General features: G+C 35.1%; 1 protein-coding gene across 1 annotated transcript in view; it reads right to left on the reverse strand.

Annotated features, from left to right (window-relative positions):
- Nucleotides 1-206: 206 nt before the first annotated feature.
- Nucleotides 207-22,241, reverse strand: part of LOC306844630 (contactin-3-like) — a gene marked incomplete at its 5' end in the record, with an annotated part of 52,707 nt that continues 30,672 nt past the window's right edge. Inside the window, 15 exons of the mRNA XM_079376898.1 lie at nt 207-592; nt 1,435-1,600; nt 2,402-2,514; nt 3,298-3,484; nt 5,502-5,611; nt 7,377-7,611; nt 8,753-8,823; nt 9,156-9,305; nt 10,267-10,425; nt 11,117-11,234; nt 14,667-14,842; nt 18,378-18,505; nt 18,589-18,739; nt 19,232-19,361; nt 20,708-20,844. Coding sequence (XP_079233024.1) covers nt 498-592; nt 1,435-1,600; nt 2,402-2,514; nt 3,298-3,484; nt 5,502-5,611; nt 7,377-7,611; nt 8,753-8,823; nt 9,156-9,305; nt 10,267-10,425; nt 11,117-11,234; nt 14,667-14,842; nt 18,378-18,505; nt 18,589-18,739; nt 19,232-19,361; nt 20,708-20,844 — 2,126 coding nt within the window. The 3' untranslated portion in view covers nt 207-497. The remainder of the gene's footprint in view (nt 593-1,434; nt 1,601-2,401; nt 2,515-3,297; nt 3,485-5,501; nt 5,612-7,376; nt 7,612-8,752; nt 8,824-9,155; nt 9,306-10,266; nt 10,426-11,116; nt 11,235-14,666; nt 14,843-18,377; nt 18,506-18,588; nt 18,740-19,231; nt 19,362-20,707; nt 20,845-22,241) is intronic.

Below are 22,241 nucleotides of genomic sequence, written 5' to 3' on the forward strand. Positions count from 1 at the left end.
TTTTCAAAGTTTATTTTTCTTAACTCGTTCGAATTTTTTTTTCTTAGTTTTAAGCATGATTTGGTTAGAAATTTGAAAAAATGTAATTACCAATGGGATAAGGAAAATAAACTTTGAGCTACAGTCTCTGAAAACAAGTCTTAATATTTTATGCAGTTTTTCTCTCAAGTTGATTTATCCTGGATGTTTTTTTTTTTTTTTTTTTTACAGGAAGAGAAACCAAAAATACTCAACAAGAAAATGTTTTTTTTTGCAGTACTCTAGATCATCCCAAAAACCCTAATGACTCTCTTGCAGGGCTCTGCCATGTTTACTAATGATGAATTCCCCAACATTCCCATGACATTTCAATATCCGGCTCTTCCATACATGTTGCCGGAGCTGGGGAATCCCATCAGGTCAGATTTTGATTGGAAACATAAGCCTTATATGAGCAAAGAGCAGAAAATGTGTTTTTCTTGGTTGTGGCTGGGTCTGGTGCTCATGGGAGGCGAACATCAGGAGGCACTGAGTGTCGACAGAGCGCAAATGAGGAGAGGAGAAAGAGAAAGTGTGCACAGCCTTCCTGCTCTGGATCCACGGGCACCCATGCCTGTAAGCAAACGCACACACAACCATTAAGAAACACTATTTAACCTCCCAAAGGAGAGAAAGAGAGCATTGTGGTTTCAATTCTCAGACAGCTCATTCCTAAATCAAAGACAAATTGCCTAATAATGTAGATAGTGGAGCGGACGTAATATGCAATGTTCAAGAACAAAATATGGTCTGAAACTGTTTTAAAAAGATGTGGAAAATTTTTAGCATCAGGACGTCTAAACTACATATAAATTAAATGCATTCTAATTTATAATTATATATATATTTCTACACTAAATAATATATTCAAGTCAAGTTGTAAATATCATAATTTGTAATTATATATTATTTATTTCTAAAATTTATTGTAACTATACACAGCTACACATTTCATCATATGTTGTTAAAAATATGCAATGAATAGCTCAGTTTGACAAATGAAACATTTGATATATTCATGTTATAGCTTACCTAACATATCACATATCACCTTTTGCATTCATGGAAAGAACCATTATTGAGGAAAGAATCCTCTGAAAGAATCTGGTTGAATCTGAAAGCAAATCTCTGTACGAAGGGGGAGGGAAGTCCAGCAGATTTTGATTGCCTCCCATTTGAAGGAGTGAAGGAATTGGGGGTGATTCTCACTAATTTATATGCAGCTCTGGCTGCGCAGTGACAAAGATGGATAGCGGAGGAGCCTGGATTTCTTAAAAGGTCGGATTATACGACACACTGAAAGACTGAGGCAAACACAGTAAAATATTTAGGCATCCAAACTGACTGAATCCCCATTAAGAGCTTATCAATGCCAGCGGAAGACAAAATAAAAGACGGCAACAGGAAATGACTTACTGAGTTGGTGGATGTGGATGGGCTCGCTTCCTTCCCCCAAGCCTCCTTCACTGAGGGTCTTGATCTGAATGACGTAGTTGTCGTTCGGATTGAGGGTCAACTCAACCGAGGTTTTGTTGGTGATGATGGTGTACATGTCGTTATTCCGGTGTCTTCTGTACAGCACCTGCAGATGACGGCACACGAATCAATCAAAAGATTTGTTCAGAATAATTAACACTAGAGCTGTCAATTTAAAAAAAAAAATAAATAAATACAATTAATTAATTGGACTTAAACAGTATAAGTCCACCAATTAAATTTAGTGCAATAAATTGCATTTTTGCTGAAAATTAAGATAATTCTAAGAAATTTTATTATTGAGGCAATACAATAAACATACAGGACTCTGATTTGAGGCATCATTCATGTCTGCAGTAGTTTAATATTTAGAGATAGTCTCTAAGTATAAGCAACAACAGTGATGTAATGACTAATAATAATAAAAATATATATATATATAACCATGAAAGGAGTTAAACACAGGTGATGCCCTGTTTTTCTAGATAATGTTTACTGATGCTAATGGCTAGTGCTTTTCCCCTGAGCTTCATGACTGTTTTCCCTTGTGGGGAAATTAGCACTGTGAGAGCTGTTAATTGCATGCATGTGTAATTAAGAGAGGTGGAACGAGACATGAAATAGCATATGCTGTGCTCTTATCTATAAAAACACACAAATTAATGGTTTTCAGCCACGTAACTGCCATATCTTTGTAGCTAAATTACTGCACCCCAACAACCCTTATTATGTATATCAATAGTATCAGATGCAAATATGCATTGTAGTTCCTGCTGTCATTGTTCGGCTCACAATGTAGGAATGGAAATGCCTGACTGCTAAAGGGAAAACAATGGGTTGCCTTCAGAGAAACTCTTATAAAATATCCCATTGCATTTTCTGGGTGCAAAGAGATAATGTCACTCACTATGTATCCCGTGACCTCAGATTCAGTTTCGAGAGCGATGACGGGATCCCACTGCAGCACAAGCTGAGAGCCAATCAGATTCCACTCTACGTTCTGAGGGGGCTGTCCAGGGGCTGAGGATTGTTATGTATGAAAGAAATGGGCAGAAAAAGAAAGAAAGGGTTCACAATGCGCGATCAATTGTGCAAGTGCGTTCGATAACAACAAAATGTTTGACAAGCAGATTAGTACCGTCAGCAGACGAAGTTTCTTTCAGCTCAAATCTGTTTCTATCACAGACGGACTTGGAAACTGTGATTCATTCTAATTAGAATTGGTTTCCACAGTTTGATATTGTGTGTTTTATTGACTATTCCTTATATATAAGTTTAGTGAGAGTTGTTCAACCCTTTGGGTCAATTTATGGTGCTTTTAAATGCTTTATAAATAAACATGAGTTGACTTCACTAGACTACTGCAAAAATAGATGTTTGAAAACTCATTCAGTTGGAAAAAACACCTTTAAGTCATGTCACAGCAGGTTCACAGCATGTGTGTAGACTTGATCTGTCCAAAAGTTATAGGTTTTCAATCTTTCCCAGACATAACTCAAAAAACAAAGTGTGAATGTACAATTCTGCTAGTTTATGTACTACTAGGTGCCTCAAGCAAAAAAGCTTTTTGAAAACTTTGAAAGATTTGACTCTGAGGCAGAAATAGATTCCCATAACATTCAGCAGAGTAAAAAAATAAAGGTAAATGTAAGATAAAAAAGATCGCTGTTCTTACACATGGAACATTTTACTAATGTACTGTGGATGAGTAAATCTTCCAGATGCACATATCGAAATAAACGTGTCAGCAACACATGATCACAGAATGTTCTCTGAAAATGGTTTGAAATTAACAGTACTTACGTGGTTTTTTGGTGGTAACATTGACAGGGACAGACTGGGGGCCAGTTCCTGCGGTATTGAAGGCACACACCGCCAGATAATACTGAGTGTTCCCCTGCAGGCCGCTGACATTCACTGCTGTGTAGTTTCCAGTGATCCGCACTTTACCCACTGTATCCGGCTTGGTGTCATCTTCCCAGTACACCACCTGTTCGCCAGGACACAAAACAAGGGCATTTTATATATCCCTGACTTTAGTTGTAAACAGCTCTCTGCCAGAACAATTACAATCACTCTTGCAACCTTTTGTGACCCTAAATATGCAGATTTTTCTCAAAATAAAATAAAATAAATAATTAAATAGATAAAAATTTCTTGGCACGTTCATTTAGCTTAAATGGTTGCTAATGGAAATATGTTAATTGGGTTTACAGTGTTAAATCTCCGGAAAACATATTAAGTAAATGCCAAGAATTTTTATCTGCTGCCAAAGAAAGTGATATGATTTGCACAGAATTTATTAGATTCTATGACAGCCATTACATTTGAGATTTCTAATGCGTCTTTCAACATGACTTGATTTCCCAATAATCAATAACAAAGTGATCAATTCAGATATTTGATACATATTTGACCTCATTTTCATTGTTCACTTCATTTAGCTGATCATTTGTGTCCTTTCTGCAAATTACAAGCTTGAGAACATATCTCTGGCTGCTGGAAATATGATATTCTTTTGAAATGGTATGTAGATTCTCTTGAGGATATGAAATTTCAATTAACATTTAGCTGTGTGCTAGGTGAGAAACAATTAGGCAGCGGAAATGAAATAATCAATTATTAACCCCGGGTCATATGTAATATCAATATTGAGGCATTAAGTATAGGAAGATTTAAGCCAATTTGAAAATTAGACATTAATGAGATATGCCCAAGGGAGGCAGGCATATTTCTAAATTATTTATTTTCTACCTTTTGCTCTCTCTGTTTTTGCGGGATGTAGTACATTGCATCATTCAGACTTGAGTTAAGAATTCCGTTATTCATTCCAATTCAGTTCTTAAATTTAAACTGAGGCAGTAAACAGGATGCAGAATTTTACTTCAAAAGAGAATGCAAGGAAGTAAAACAAAAATGAACAAATTCAAAGGAATTAGTTTATATTGAGACTTTTTGTTTTTGTTTACACAACCGTTTAAAAGTTTGGGGTTGGTAAGATTATTACTTTTTTTTTTTTCTACCTAATCTTTTCTACCTTAATCCTACCTTTTGAAAGAAGTCTTCTACACTTACCAAGGTTGCATGTATTTGATCAAAAACACACTAAAAACAGTAATACTGTGAAATACTTTTACAATTTAAAACAACTGTTTATTTTTAAAAAAATTTAAAAAAGAACACAGCACTTTCCCAGAATGAATTACCTGTGCTGAATTACTCTAAATTGCAATTCAAAGTATGCAAAGTAAATCCTCCTGTTATTCTGAATTTAACACCAATTCAGCTTCCTGTAGGTGTGGCCAATGCAATGCAAATTCCAAATCATGAATTGAAAAGAAGTCTGAAGTTCTTGCTTCCACTGAACCAAAAGATGTCCAAATTATTACACAGATAATATTAAATTAGAAAAATGCAAAGTAGATGCATCTGCGTTAGCAATCTCAGACTGTTGGACCTTACTTTTTGGTGATAGTTTAAAAAGGAATTTTCCATTTCAAATGCTGCAGGTGCTTCAAAGGGCCGTGAGCGCAAATAAATGCTATATACACATACAGCACAGTTCCTTGATCCATGCTGCTTTGATTTGGTCTTTCAGTTCTCGCTAACCAAAGACGAGACAAAAATAAAACCTAAAAAGTTTTTCCCTCATCTAGAATCCAGTGACATGATAGTTCTATTCTTGCCAGACAATATGGCCGCTACCATGGCAACATGGCGGTTTTGTGCCGCAGGGCAGGGGTGACAGAGATGGAGAGAGTGGCTTGTGAGAAAGCAAGACTCTCTTTGCATTCTTGAAAGGCCAGTGGAGAGCTTTCATCCAGCTTCTAAGAGCCGCAGACATTTAACAAAGCAGCGGCACTGTCTAAATACTGGCATTCTCCATGTTTGAGGTGGCATGGGAGAGGTGAGAAGCACTTTTAATAATCGCTCAAAATCCGGATCACATTATTACAGGGAAAACATGATATTTAATATGGCGAACGGGAAGACAATGCAAATCAAACCTCATATCCAAGAACTCTTTCAGGGGTCGACATAATCGGCTCCCAGGTAACTTCGATGTCGGCCGCCGACAGACTTTTTGCTGACACTCTCTCCGGCACTACGCTTGGCACTGTGAAGAAACGGAGAGATGTTGAGGCTCTTATTCAAAAAGCTTTACACAGCAATCGAAGCAAAATTGGATTAAGTCAGAAAACGAAGCCCCGGTCTCACCTGAGAGAGGCCCTACTTCATTTTAATGGGAACTGTGACTGACAGAGACGGAGACAATCTGCTGGTAAAATTCAATTAACACTCTAGCACATGAATAGGCCTGTAAGTGTCTAGCAGGATTTGTTGTAACCTATAGCCGTAATAACTAATATAAGGTTGTCATTCGCGGCTTGAACGAGGGAGGAGGGGCGTAAGCTGTCTCAATCAACTTATTCCATCATTCTCATTCAAGGTCACACCTGCATGTGCGAAGGGAGGGAACTGAGACGATGTTTGAGAACGTGAAGGGAATACTGCTGAGTCTGACTGTGTTTGTGTGTTGCTAATGTTTTAGCTCCACGGGCACACACAATGTATCGCTCACTGGCCTATATTAGTATTTCTGGATGATTAGGCCAAAATAACAGCAGATAAATAAAATAAAGCAGATAACATCAAGGCTCAGACTATTAGGCTTATAGGATTAGTAACTAATTGTTCTATTTTGCCTATTCACTAAAGCAAATATGTGTTATTTTTGCTCATTTTCAGTCTTATAACAAGAAAACAACAGACACAGATTTGCATACAGTACCATTCAAATTTTTATTTTAAAGAAATTAATACTTTTAATTAGCAAGCGTACATTAAATTGATCAAAAGTGACAGTAAATGGTTTAAAAAATCAATTTCAAATAAATGTTCTTTGAATCTTTCTATTCATTATGGTTTACACAAAAATAAGTAGCACAATTTTTATCAACACTGATAAAAATACCTCAACATATTATAATGATTTCTTAAGTATCTGTACACTGGAGTAATGATGCTGAAAATTCAGCTTTGCCATCACAGGAGTAAATTACAACATAAAATATATCAAATTGTGATATTATATCACAATATTACTGTTTTTTGTCATATTTTTGATCAAATAAATGCAGCCTTCGTAAGCATAAGAGACTTTTAAAAAACATATACAAAAAACAAAAAAAAACTTTTGAATGGTAGTGTATATGATATATATCTAGAGACCAGAATATCATATAATATCATATCATAGCCATATTAATTACAACATTGTAGGAAAGCAGCACCTAATAAAAAAAGTTTACTCATAGTACAATCACTGTAAGGTACTACCTCTCGTAAACTTACTGCTTTTTGTAAATATTTCAATGACTGATCTGAAGTGCATTCTATAATTGGAACATACTGTTTGGGGCATGCAAAACAATAATTATAATATTTTCACTATTTTATAAATTAAAATAATTACATTATTGGCCATTACATTATTACAAAAAAAAATGACCCTCTAACAATAGTGTTTTCAATTCTTTTTCTATTCTATCTGCTTGTTTTCATTTTATTTTTTATATATAAAAAAAAAACTTGCTACACGTATTGCATTAGACTAACCAAGACTTGTCATAACACTTACATATTATTGCTTTTTGTTGGTTTTGAATGCTCCTGTTTTCTTCATTTGTAAGTCAGTTTAGATAAAAGTGTCTGCTAAATGACTAAATGTAAATATATAGGCCAATTACTCTTAAAATAAATGTTTTATCAGCCTAAACTTTGATATCACAACAAATCTCTAAAAATCTGGTTAAGAAAAATGTTATTCTGTGTGAATGAGTTCGCGATCGTGAGTGTTGATGTACACAAATCCACTCTACCTTCCTCTGCAGAGAACACTGTTGCAATACTGCTGAAAGGTCCTTCTCCGCGGTTGTTGAACGCTCCCACTTTGACGTTGAATGGCGAGAACGGTGGGATAGTGTCATTTCGGAAAACGTAGCGGGTGACACTGGGTGCCGAGATCACGGCACGGGTCCAAGTAACCATTCCCACTGGCCGGAAAGCGATGATATAACCAAAGCCCTCTCCGTTCTGCAACTCCTCTGGAACAGGCTTAGAGTGGAACACAAAACTATAGTGATATTAAAACAAATTGAGGTCAACACACCAACTGACCCACATGAAAAAGGGCTTTATTAGCACTTAGTTTACAGAGCACTGTCTTTCTCAAGTTGCTTTAATTATTATGCATGCAGTTTTCATAACTTCATATTAGTAGAGAGACTAGATGGAACATTTGAAGGACTTTAGTTACCTGAAAAAAGTGAAATGATGACAAATAAGGTGGAAAAAATAGCATACAAGACCATCAAATTTGGGGTCTGTAAGATTTTTTTATATTTTTGAAAGAAATCATTTATGCTCACCAGGGCTGCATTTATTTGATCAAAATACAATAAAAACGGTAATACTGTAAAATATATTTAGAATTTAAAATAATTGTTTTTGATTTTAATTTTAAAATGATTACATGATTCTTCATGCATTTTAAATAAATAATAAAAGCTGATCTGGTGCTCAAGAAACATTTCTTGTTCTCAATGCTGAAAACAGTTAAAATACTTTATATTTTTGTAAGAAATATATTTTTTTTAGGATTATTTGATGAAATCGAAAGTTCAAAAGAACAGCATTTTACTGTTCATTGTTTAAATGTTTTATTACCCCCCCCCCCCCCCAAAAAAAAACAACAACTTTTGAACAGTAGTGTATATATTAATTTGAAAACAGTTTTTCAAAAGTGTTTTACTGTTTGTATCACTATGCTCTTTTACTGAAATTTCTATTGTGCCAGTAGTTACACAGAATAGTAGGCAAAAATGGCTCCCCAACATGTTTTAGTATTTAGGTTAGCTAAAATAGACTAAATCACTAATACAGTTCATAAAATGCTTTGGAAATTCAAATGAAAGCATTGCTTATGAATACTAGACTTTTTCTTTGCTAAACCCATGATGTGTCTGAACAGAAAGAAGCCTAATTGTGAAGGAAATACACTTCAAAGAGACTCTCTGGCCCTGAGTTAACTTCCATTTGGAGGAGAAGTAGTAAAGCCTGGAGTCCGGAGGCCAGGAAGGAGGGGTCTTGGTGCGGGCAACGATCATAAAATGGCTACATTTCATTCTACACAATTAAGCACCGGCATTTAGCCCAGGCTGGCCGAGGGAGCAGTAAAATCTGACAAATGACTTACCTCCCATGTTATCACTAATTCCGATTTGGTACCTCCTCCGCCTCCGACATCAGTGGGAGCCGTGTCAGGCACTGCGGGCAAAAACCCAAAGAAGAGATTAAAATGCTGCCGGCAGAGCTCTGATTGGGATTTTTCATTGTATGTTTGAGCATCAAAAGTGTATTTAAATTTTCATCACAAAAAGACTCTAAACTATCTTTTTCACAGATGTTCTACCTTCTTTAAACCATCCCTCAGAAATTTGTGAATAAAATAATGCGTTTTTGGAATAGGTTTGAGTGTTGCAAGTGGAATAAAAGTGATGGATGTGACAGATGACTGGAGAATTGAGGATGTATGGTATTGCTCCAGTGCTTTCAATTTTAGTGCCTGTCTGGAATAAGTCTCACACTAGCATACTCACTAGCATCTTCTGTTCTGATCTTGGTAGACGGGGGACTGGGCTCTCCCATCCCGACACTGTTACTGGCCAAGACTCTGAACTCATATTCCACCCAAGCGTTCAAACCCACAACGGTTGCAGTCAGAGTGTTCCCATTGATCACCTCAGGAACTGAGGATATGAAGAACAGTAAAATACAATAGCAACTAACTGAAACAAAATTTACACACTAAAATGACTAAAATGAAAACTAAACTAAAATGAAGCTAAATAAAATTCAAAACAAATAAAATGACAAACATAAAATTATGAATGATTTTTTAAAATTATATATAGTAATTAAAATGACATAAAACTAATAAAATAAATAAATATAGATGACAAAATAAAAAAATTATTAAAAAAAATATTAAAAACTATATATATATATATATATATATATATATATAGTGTTTAAAATTACATAAAACTCTAATAACATAAACATAAAATAATCAAATATAGATAACAAAATAAATAAAAATAGAAAACATTTAAAATTTGGTTTACACAAAAAGGTTAAATAACCCAACTGTTTTCAGTGGCTCTTAAATTCTGAAAATAAAATGGCTATATATATATATTAAAATGACATAAAACTAATAAACTATATAATATTAAAAAAATAATAAAAATGACAAAAGCACATAAAAGTTTAAACTAAAATTCTAATTCAAATCGTTCACTCTAATTACTAGAGAGAGAGAGAGAGAGAGAGAAACAATTTGAATTAGAATTGTATACCTTATATATATTATACATGAGTCATATATAATATATAAGTCATAAATAGTATATAAATATATATACTATTTAAGTATATAGTAGATTATATATAATTATAATATTATATAGTATTTAAAAGGAAATCTAATAAATGCTAGTAACAAAATAAATAAAAATAAACAAAAATAAAATATATAACTAAATAACTAAAATAAAGTTAAAATTGGAGTTAGAATGGTGTAAAACAAACAAACAAAAACTGCACACTAAAGTGATACTGTAATTTTTTATTTTTATTTATTCTCATCTGTTGGCCTCCCATCCGCTGACACACAATGGCATATGTCTGTGATGGGTGATGATGTACCTGTGTCGACAGCTTGCCAGCCGACAGTAAAAGGAGTCCTGGCCTGGATAACATATCCAGTAATGGGACTTCCATTGTCCTGGCCTGGGCTCCAGGACAGCTGGGCCGTGCTGTCTGTGACCTCCTCCACCACAACCAAGTCTGGGGGGCTGGGGGGACCTGACTCAATCACACAGCCCATATGGAATTGAATTAATTAGGAGTGTTTGATTATACTCCACACCTGCTCAAACGTTAAACTGGGCCCATGCATTGTGCATACTGATGACTTAGAAACTGTCTCACTCTGATAAGTAGACAACTATTTGTTTAGGAGTGTTCTAAGGTGTTAGACATGGCGAGTGGTTTGTGCTTGGGCATGCTTGTGTGAGTTTTAACAAGGGCAACAAGGTGTGTGTGTATGTGTGTACGCTTGTATATGCGCAACTAAATGATTCACATTTCTGCTCCAAATAACTCTCTGCCATTTAAATGTTTTCTCTTCATTTGCACTGCATTCTGGGGGCCGTCGTGCTGCTTAGCCGATGTGTAAATGAGCCAATTAAAGACATCCTCTATGATAAACAGCTCCTTTCCAAACACCTGGGACAGAACCGTGATGCGTAATGGCCATGAATACCAATGTGACTCACAAAAACAGCAGCGAAGACGAAGCCCCATAAAACATCCCAAGTGACACATTTAGCACTCTCTGAACTCTTGCTACATTAGCAGTGCCCTTTCATTGAAATACACACCTCGCAAGAAGCTCTTCACTGTGGAAGATGGTTGTGTATATATATAAAACAATGGGCGCAGACAGCAAATATTGTGCATGCGGATATATAAACCGAAGACGATTTGTTCCTACCTTTAACAACGAATATTGCATCAGCAGACAAACTCTCAACGTCTGTGTCGACGAGACAAACGTACTTCCCACCGTGATTAAGCTGGATGTTTCTAATCATAAGATCACCGGAAAAGCTCTGTAAGATAAGTGAAAATATAAATTAAATTAATAATTTCTGTTGTTACAGCACAACAGAATCCACTCTACTGATAAACAGTAGTTTATGAAAGCATGATGCATTATCATTCATAACATATTTCATGAATCAAAACATTGGCTGGTGCCATGCAATTCTGGCACCAAAAAAAAATGAAAAGTACAGGTACTAGAAACAGAATTCAGTGGCTGATTCAGATTTTTTATTCTGTTCACATTTAAAAGGCCATGCAAAAACATTTTTGCATCTTTCTGTGTAATACTTCATAGTGCAATTTAATTAGTTAAATTATTTTATATTCCACGCTAAAGGTAAATCGAGCATAAAAAAGTTAAATTTGTTTTAAAAAAACAAGCAACCAAAAACTGCACACTAAAGTGGTACTGACATTTTTTTTTACAAAAATGTATTCTCATATAGAAAAGTCAGATTTACAAATCAGATTTGTAAATGTCATATTCAGTGGTATTGTATTTATTAATGAATTTTTTTGTTATTTTTACTGTTTACTCCAGGGTTATTATAGTGAACTAAACCTAAAACTAAAATAAAAACCATTCAATTAAAAACAATTAAAGAAATAAGTTACTTGAAACGAACCAAGGCAGTATTTCTCATTTTTATTTAGTTTAACATGATGTACTAAAACAACTAAAACTTAAAACAAAATAAAAATGAATAAAACAATAAACTGTATAAACATAATTAAAATCGACTAAATATTACAAAAACACACAAAATAATTATAATAAAAAGGAACAATTTAAAATTAAATCGAGAACAGGAAATTTTACAAAGAAGGATTCAACATATTAATCAAAACTATGCATAAAATAAATAAGATCAAATATCTGCTTCACACAAGAGAAATCAGATTTGGGAGAGCTTGAGCAGCTTGAGTAACAAAGGACCTGTTTTCAACAGAAATCTGTGTCTAGTATAGTGTTATGATGTAATTATCACCAAAAAATGCAGCTGAGGCAGGCATGCTGATGTTCCCTCTCTTGCTAGCTGCAGATTTCTGCAAACTCAGACACTCATACCTCCCTTTAAAATGGCTGCTGTGCTCTGAGATATGTGTGGACCTAAATAAACAGTCTCAGTGACTAGCCTCCGGGATTCACTCAGATCCTGCTCTCTCAGCCACACAGGAGCTCAGTAAAACACACACACTGTGGCTAATTGGCAAGGCGATACTAATTTTTCCACAATTACATAAACAGGACCAGGTAAATGAGCAAAGCACATGCAGAGTGAGAGTTAATATCGTTCCAGATAAGCATACAGCACATTAAAATCATAACGAATCTGCATATCTAGTACAGATTTCAAAAATAAGATCTTTTCATATTTTAAACAAAGACACTGCTAAGTATAACAAAAGCACAAAGTGTGAAAGAAGCTAATTATATTTACTTAAACAGAAAACACTTATTCTGTGGTTCTGATTAACTGACACTGACTGACTCATTTTAACTGAGCACTTTCTAAAATTAAATAAACAAATTAATTAAATTCAAGTAGGTTTGCTGATATAATTTATCTACCTGTTTCTCCCTGGCTTTTAAATAAACAATATCCAGAAGTTTATTCAAGCTGAATCCTGTATATCGCATTGAAGTCTCTATTGTTCTACCAGCCCCAAACCACAGAGCTCTAACTCTACTGTAATAGTACATGTAAGCATCTGATGCACTCCAAGATCTCAAAAAAAGACCAGAACTTATGTTTGTGGTTTCCTCCATCAAGTTCAATTCCTATGAAAAAATGCCTTAAACTCAATCAATATCAAAAAGAGTGGCCATTCAATGGATAGATTTCAAAATTTGAGGAATGGATGAGAGGACTGCAGAGCGGGTGATGTTTAATTATGGTAATGCACTCATCAGAGGCTGCTGAGAAGGAAGGCATAATCTTTGGGTGCAGAGGAAGTGTAAATCCATGAAAACCATATCTCATATTAACCCACATCTGCATATGTCAATGTCATTTGTAATTGCCCTTGAGAGAAGCCCCATGTATGAACTTAACGTAGCCACTGCCATATGACAATAAAAGGCAAGGCTTGGCTGTGGGTTTGAGGGGCCTGAATCAAGATCATGAAAATGGGACAAAGCGGTGAAAAAAAACAACAACCTTGATTAGTGTTCATTTTATAATAAATAATATTAATATTTATGTTTTTATGTACTAGTTTTATAATATATTTAACTTTTAAAAAATAAATTAGAGAAGCTAAATATACAGTATTATATAATTTAAATAACATTTTCTGCTGAATTAAATTCAAGAAGTTATGAACTGCCCAGCAAATGAACCATCTGGCCCTGTGCTTTTCAAAAAGAACCTTAGCCTGTGCTCAGGTTTCAAATCCTTGAAAGAAAATGATCAAAAGCTGTTTATTATTCTGCTCAAACCCCCAGCCAACCAAAGGAAAATCTAAACCAAAACAGCTAAATGGAATGCGACACAACACTACGCGTTTCTCGAGGCAACATTTCAATTCATTGGAGTCCTGTGGCAATAAGGAATTGTCTCCCCTGAGATTTAAAATGTCCTGTGAAACTGGAAGGGTAAAATGGGAACAAGACTCTTAATTGATCTGGCCTGCTTCCCTGGTTCACTCTGTAGAGAGCAGCTGTTTGGTATACATGTTGAATGATTCACATTCAATGTAGGTCAACGATGGAATGACCCAGAACAAGATGGCAAAATTTATCCCAAGAATCCAATTTCAAACTACAGACATAATGGCAGGCAAGTCTCTTTGAGAGAGAGCATTCAAAGTCCCAATGGCTTGTTCCTGTCCAGCACAATGATTAGATTAAAACCCAGTTACAGTACTTCAAGTGCTTGTGTTTGAGATCTATTCAATAAGATGGCCTTTTTTACATGGTGGGTTCTTTGGTTTGATTCAAATGATGAGCACAAATAACTAAAACTAATTCATTTGAAACTCCTAGTTCAAGTTCAAGTTCAAGTACTACTCAGATAAAATAAATGTTGTAACTTATCTTTGAATTTGTCCAAAAAATTACAACCTGCATTTTATTGTACCAAATTCTCATGCCAGATTTTCTTGTAATTTATCAAATTGATCATATTCTACATTTCCGGAGCATTTATTTATTTATTATGAAAAATAATTGTAACATTTCTTATTGTACTTTAGTCATTCATTTCAGACCTTTATAATGAAACAGACTGCAGACATTTTTGCAGTTTTAATAAATGATTTGTGTAGGTTAGATTATGTCTACACAGTACATCAAACCTTTTTTTAAAAAAAAAAACAGCAAGGAAAATCCTGTTTTCCGAGATATGTTCCCTATAAATTTTTCATGCCTGGAGGTGGTGGTGTGGGATGAGGGTGCTGAGGTTGCAATGCAGCCCTAAAACCACAATACTCACCCCTCCCACTCGCTCGAAGTGGTCGGCGTCCTGATGGAAATCAATGGGCTGACCGTTGAAGGCCCAGGAGAATGCTACGTCCAAGGCTGGATCGGCAGTCACCTGGCAGGGCAGCACGATGCTCTCACCCACCGTGATCTCTGTGCTGCTGGGGCCCTGGCTGATCCTCGTGGGCTCTGTTAGTTACAGTGTCAACACAGTCTGTCAGTTTAGCTCTGGAACACAAACTGAGGCGAGAGAACCACTTCTGTAGCCAGGCAAATAACAAGACAATCTTTTTTTTTTTTTTTAATCTAGTGAGCTGCCACCAGAGGAAGCATTTTAAAGCATCATAGGCATGATCCCGACTCATGGCTTCCTAATTATTCAGCTTCATAATATATCTATATATATAGATATATTAGGGCTGTCAACGTTAACGCATGTGATTAATCAAAAAATTTTAACGCGTTCATATTTTTTTAACGCAAATTAACCGTTTTGACTCAACTTTTTGCCATCATCGCAGTGCAGAAGGTAATATTGCCTGCGTCCCAATATGGACGTTTCCATCCTAAATTCTATGTGATATTAGTATTTTCCAATACTATTTAGGGCAGATAGGGTATGTATATAAATAAATAAATAAATATAAAAACAAGAATTAAGATGGAAATCAATTAGAAATATACTATATACAATTTATAAATATACTTAACAAAATAACAAAATGTATACTATAGTTCAAAATAATAATTAAAAGCCACCCTTTTATCACAAGATTCTACACAAATAATGAAGTAAAAAATCTATTTCTAATACAATGATGAGCCTCATTTGATCTGTTAAAATAAACCAAAAATAAATTTTAAATAACTACCAAGAAACTGAGAGGGGATAAATCAAAAATTGTAGTGCACATATGTTATGTAAACAAAATCTTTTATTTTGGATGTGATTAATCACAATTAATCGTTTGACAACACTAAAAAACAACAACAAAAATAAACAAACAAACAAACAAACAAACCAGAAAATCCAGCTTGAAAATGTTCATTTACAGGAAAAAAAAAAAGAAAAAAAGAAAAATTCTTAATAAATTGATTTAGAAATGTTAAAATGCTGGCACCAATGTTTTTCAGAAATTAAAATTTCGAAATATTCTAAAATAATTGTAACAATGTTACTTACATTACTGTTGTCCTAATGAGCAGTAGGCTGTGGGTTAGCGGTGGTTATCACTGTAATAATCATAATGTCTAGGTACTATACTTACAGTACTATACTTTCCATATGGGGGCTATTAATTTGAGAAGAACATAAAGTGGATTTTAATAAGAGCCAAATGAATTGGCAGCATGTCTTCTGTGAGCAGAACATAGTTGACTGAAGACACTTTGTGAAGGAAAGGTCATTTTAATTAAATTACATTAAGGGGGGTCAACTACTGGTGCATGACAAAAACATAATGAGAGAAAAATACATGGAAGGAGAAGAAAGAGAAACACTATAAAAGACGTATGGGCTCACACAGAGGCCTTAGTGGTATAAAGCTAATGAGTTTCCTCTGATTTACCATGAAAATACTGCCGATTAAACCCGTAACCTATATAATGAAAAATAAAAGTGAGGAATAATTTTCATCCTATAGCTTAATGAGGAGATAACATTCCACACGGATAATGGCTACAGCAATTATGGATGACCTTAACAATGAGTAATTAGTGAAACATGGACTGGGGTGTGTGGAAGACTGAAGCAAGAGGGCACATGAACTACACAGAACACTAGAGAAGAGAATGTTATACCTTCCACAACACAGAAGGCTCAATTCAAAGAAGGTACAGAAGGCTCAAAGTAGTGACAATTCACCCCAAAAAAAGGAAATTCTGCTATTTACTCAATTTCATGTTGTTCCAAATCTGTATGACTTTCCTCCTTAAATAAACTCCTTAGACAAGAAATAGCCACAAAAGCATTATCAGGGCTCGACAATAATAATTACCTTATGGACTGGGCATGTACTGTAGGTAAAACAACAAAATGCAGTGTTATTTTGATTATTCAATTTCTGTACCTGAATACTTATGTTAGACCTACCTGAAAATGTAAAGCTCTTTTTATTACATTTCTATCATTGTTCTATTGTACTTATTTGTGCCATTGCTTGTAATCTGTTTATTTGTTCTTATTTTGTTGCTGACTGTTCACTTGTCTTCAGTAATATTAGCTAAGCTAGTAGTATTTGCTCTATGAGTGAAAGTGGAATTTAGAATTGTGAAATTCTGATTTCTGGTATCTGGTAACTTTTGGTGACTTACTGATTAGAATACAACGTCACATGGACCAATACGATGAAAACAGTAACTATTTTTTTTTTTATGTATTTTTTTTATATATATAATTATTATTTTTTATTGTATTCTATTGTATTCTATTGTGGTGGGGCCGCATTAAAGAAATTTTTTTTTTTACAAAATTTGAATTACTGGCCGGAAAAAATCCTTAGCGTTAAGCTCTGATTATAAGTTTTATTAAGGTAGCCTATAGTATATGACTTGGGAATCAAACACATAACTGGTTGCTAGTGCCATGCTCTACTTGAAATCTACAGGAACAATTCATTGAAGTATCTAAGTTTGATCTGTGAATGGATGCAATTTTTTTTAATCAATAAATCAGTTTATGTGGTTCACAAACCGAATAATTCATTCACAAATTGGAATGACTTCTCAAGTTCAACTTAATGCCCAATTCCAATGGACTGGTAGTGACTGACAGTGAGCAAAGACACACAGACTTAAAATACAGCATTGGACTTCATATTCATATGGACTACTTAAATATCGTTGTTTTGTGTCCTTTTGTGAAGCTCCAGTCAGCATTCACTCTAATAGCATTAAAAATAATGTACAGTATGTTCTTCATATTTATTTATTTTGTGGTCCACAGAAGAAAAACACAAATATTAGTTTTTTGAACGAGTTGAGGATGAGTAAAATATGACAGAATTAACATTTTTGGATGAACTATTCCTTAAATAGGAGTTTGAAAAGATGTCTTAAAACTTTTAGACACAGAGACTTGATAACAAAAGTCATTTGTCTTGAAATAGTGTAGCGCCATTGTGTAGGACTTCTCAGTGTGCTTGATTATATAAAACAAATCTTATGCTTTGTGATTTTTTGACTTGAAAGGCTGACAGCAGTGACAACAGAAACTTAGAAGAATGGAGTTGTCAGTTGGCTAATACATTTCTTGAAACAGCTGAAGCAATGCATCATGATATGTGCCAGATGTGGCATTTCATTCAAAGCTAATCATAGTTAAACCATCAAGAATCCAGTATCTGAGTCAACAATAAGTGTGGACCGGACGATGTATTGTCTGCACAGAAAAAAAATAAAGCTGTTATTCTTCCAAAACTACTTTAGGTCCTAAAGCTAAATGATTATCAAAAGAATCCAAGACTATTTCGAAAGATATGAATCAGCTTTTTATGTTTTTACAACAAAGAAATTTCATTATGTCTTTGTTTGGACAATACAAAATGCTTCTTTTGTCTGGCTTTTTGCTATTTTTTTTATAGTAATAGAGAAAAGAAATGGGATGTCAATAATGGGGTGAGAGAAAGAGTGGCAAAACCAGACCTGAAAAAAATGTTGCAAGCCAAATTTGAACCTCATTATGCTCTAAACCACTAACGTTGATCTGAAAAACACAGTGACTTACCTGTGATTATCAGTCTTCCTGTTGTGCTAGCTGTGCCAAACTGGTTTTTAGCGATGCATGTGTAAGTACCTCCATCTTGCTTAGTTACGTTGGCAATCTTAAGGGTCCCATTTGGGAAGAGAGAAATCCTAAAGATGAAGGATAATTTATTAGCATCACAAAGACTCACATGGCTTCAGTGTGATAAAATATAAACTCCAAAGCTAAATACCTTTCGCTTCTTTGCAGTATCTCGGTCCCTCTTTTCCACAGGCTAATGGCTCTGGGCGAAGCATGTGGCCTGCAATCTAGGCTAACGTCACTACCCGAGCGAGCCTTAAGCACTCGGCTCAAAGGATTCTGGGAGAAGCTGGGAGCAGAGGCTGTAGGAGACAGAGAGATTTGGTCCTCAGACTCACACTTAAAGCCTCAATGGAATCTGTGATGAACAGCAATTGACGTTCAAACAGCTTCTGGCAAAAAAAAAGGAAGAAAGCCTTTTAGAAAAGTCTAAAGGACTTAACAAATAGAGCTGTCCACTTCCACTGGCTTCTTCCAGGCCATTTGTCTTAAACTAGAACTTACATTTTACTGTGCCGCTCTGTGCCGTGTCTTCAATAGACGCCATTTATTTGAAACTGGCCTCGTGTGCACAATACTGACCGATGTGTCATGATTAAAATGAATGAATTTCAGCATGCACAGACATAATTTCACAATCAATATTGGGGAAATATGTGTTACAGTGGAGCACTCAATCACACAAATGTTTTCAGTGCTGCTTTGTAATTTGAGCCTGGGCTGTGACTACACAATAAACTTTTAGCATTCAAATGAAGGATGGAAAGCAGGCAGTGAAAACACAGAGGTCGTACCAAGCACCATCAGTTCGGCGCTGGAATAAATGATGCCGTGCTTGTTCTCTGCCACACACTGATACATCCCGCCATCTGAGAGGTTTAGCGAGGAGATGGAGAGAGCGCCGTTCTCTATTTGCACTCGGCCCTGTAGACATAAAAACAAACAAAGTAAAATGGTTGCTATGCGGTTGCTAGGGCATTGCTGGGCTGCTTGATTACATGGTTGCTTACTGGCCCAAGTCAAAAGAGCCAAGTGCCAAGTTTCTAAGATATTCTGGTTGCTAGATATGTATTGGATACTTCATTCAATGAACTAAATCTAAAACTATAAGAAAAGATGGTTGCTTGAAATAAAATAAATTTTAATAATAAAAAAAAAACTTAAGCAATATCTGGATGGGACTAGTTTTCCAGAGGGTCGATAGAGAAATTTATGTTTCACTGATGTACTTTGCGATTTTAATCCCGTCCGAATCTGCCACGTCTGTGTTTTTCTCACACAACATCTGTAATAATTCTAGAGCAAATTACCTACTGTTTTTTGGTAGACTCAGTGATCCTCTGAGAAATCTAATCCCGTCCGAATGCGAATATCTGATTGCCGACAATATTTTTTTCACAACGCTTTTCGGCCAACGTGAACTACTATAGATGCTCTAACTAATGCATGCATTTTTGATATGTTTGTAATTGTACTCAATTACATAATGTTTTAATTACATATGTACCTTTACAGAAATTAAACATAGTTTTACTACAAATAAATAAAAAATAAAAAATAGTTAAACTAAAGTAACCACAAATTAACCATGGTTTTGCTATACTAGCCATAGCTTAACCATGGTATTTGTTGTAAAACTATTGGCTGATAGCCAATATATTGTGCACTCCACCATGAATGATGGCTTTTTTTTACAACACAGCTGCACTCTAACATTGTACAAAGTACGTGGAGTTGAATATCTAAGGATGGGTTAAGAGAGGGTGGAGGAGGTTATAAAAGAGAATAAAGAAAAATGCTGACCCTCTGCTCCAATGAACAGAAAAGAAATGTTGAACATAGCAGTGAAATACTAATGGCCAATTCATTTGGCATGGGCGCCCAGTCGGAAAAGTATGTGAGACAGGTAGGGAGGTGTTGAGCTGATGGTCCTGCTAATGGAATAGCAGACATTTAAGCCTATCGGCTGTTCTTAAGGGCTGAACTCAGCACAAAGAGTCTCAAGGAGAGATTGACGTGATGTGTGATGGAGGGGTGGGGAGGAGGTACGGGTCACTCTCGGCTTGAATGCAGGTCACATCTAATGGAGTCTTTCTGCTGCCTTATAACTGCTGATGTTTGTTGATGGGAGTCTTTCCTATTTAAACAGCTGTTGGCTTCTTTTTTGCCTCACTTTTATGTCAGCAATGAGAATTTATGTTTGCATTGACCTTGTAAGTGGAGATAAAGCTTTCAGTCTCATTAGGGGCCTTTCAGAAACCGCAAAGTACCTCTGATATAAGAGTTTCTCCATTCTTCAGCCAGCTGTATGAGGGTTTTGGTTTCCCATTGGCTTTGCACTCCCAAAACAGATTCTCCTCAATGGACAATGCTGTGTCCGTCATCGTCTGCAGCCAGTGAGGTGTGGCTACGGAAAGAGAGCATATTAATAAATCAAAAAATGAATGAAGGATCGATGATGGACAGATACAAGAACACACATAAATGAAATGTTACTTGCTAATTAAGACCAGCCATATTACCCAAGGCTGATGAATTCAAAGGCCTTGATGACAGAAACAATTAAAGTAAAAGATCACCCAATAATGAAAAGTCTGTCATCGTTTTCTCACCCTAAGGATAGTTTCAAACCCGTATGACTTTCGTCTGTGCAAAAATAACTAAGATGCTAGACTCTTCCTGGTTGCTTTTTTTTACAGTAAAAGTAAAGAGTAAAAAACTACATATAGCCTAACGTCATGAAGAAGTCTCTTTATTATGTGAAGAAAAATACAATAAAAACAGCAATATTGCAAAATATAATTACAATTTAAAATAACTGTGTTCTATTTGATTATATTTTAAAATTATTTATTTATGTAACGGCAAAGCTGAAATTTCAGCAGCCATTACTCCAGTCTTCAATGTCACATGATCCTTTAGAAGCTGATTTGGTGCTAAAGTATCATTCCTTCTTGTTATCATCATCAGTGTGTTTCAACAGTTATGCTGCTTAATATTTTTTATGCAATCCATAAAACTTTTCTTTTTTGATGAATGATTCTTTGATGAATGAAAGTTCAAAAGAACAGCATTTATCTGAAATAATTATTTTTATAGGTTTTTTATGTCTTTCCCCATTTTAAACAATTTAATAAAACCTTGCTAAATAAAAATATTATCAGTATGCATATAATTTATATACATATAAAAGGAAAAAAAAAATCTGAGGCATAGATTAAATAACAGTATATATGAAGTATATATGAACAGTGTGTATATATAAATACACACACACACACATACACACACACAGTTATATTATATACAGTATATGAACCATTCCTTTAAATTTACTTGATAACATACTTTTGCTGCAAATCCAATCCCACATACACTCAAATTGCTCAAATCACACAGTGTGACCCCTGAACCCCTTTTCAATTCTGATTATTAATTATCATTATCAGAAAAGGCTGCAGTATTAGAATCACATAAGCTGCTTCACCAGCTCCAAATGGCTTGCCATACACCCACTCGCTAGTCTGTATAATACTGAGAGCATGCTTGACGTTCCTATAAAAACAAATAATAGACGACCCATTTCACAAGAGCCATGTGAATATGAATCTAACTACTGAAGTGAGACGCTCAGTGAATATGTCAATTCTATCACAATACGGGCACATGCTCCGTTTCATGCTACAAATCCTTTGACCTCCTTCTGGAAGCTTTATTATCCTTTCGGCTGGCAAACACTCCACTGCCACGTACAGAGCCTTGAGTTCAATTAACAAATTCATATGATTGCATTTCTCCCCACAA

Source organism: Barbus barbus (genome assembly GCF_936440315.1).
Source record: "Barbus barbus genome assembly, chromosome: 25".
Classification (NCBI taxonomy): Eukaryota; Metazoa; Chordata; class Actinopteri; order Cypriniformes; family Cyprinidae; genus Barbus; species Barbus barbus.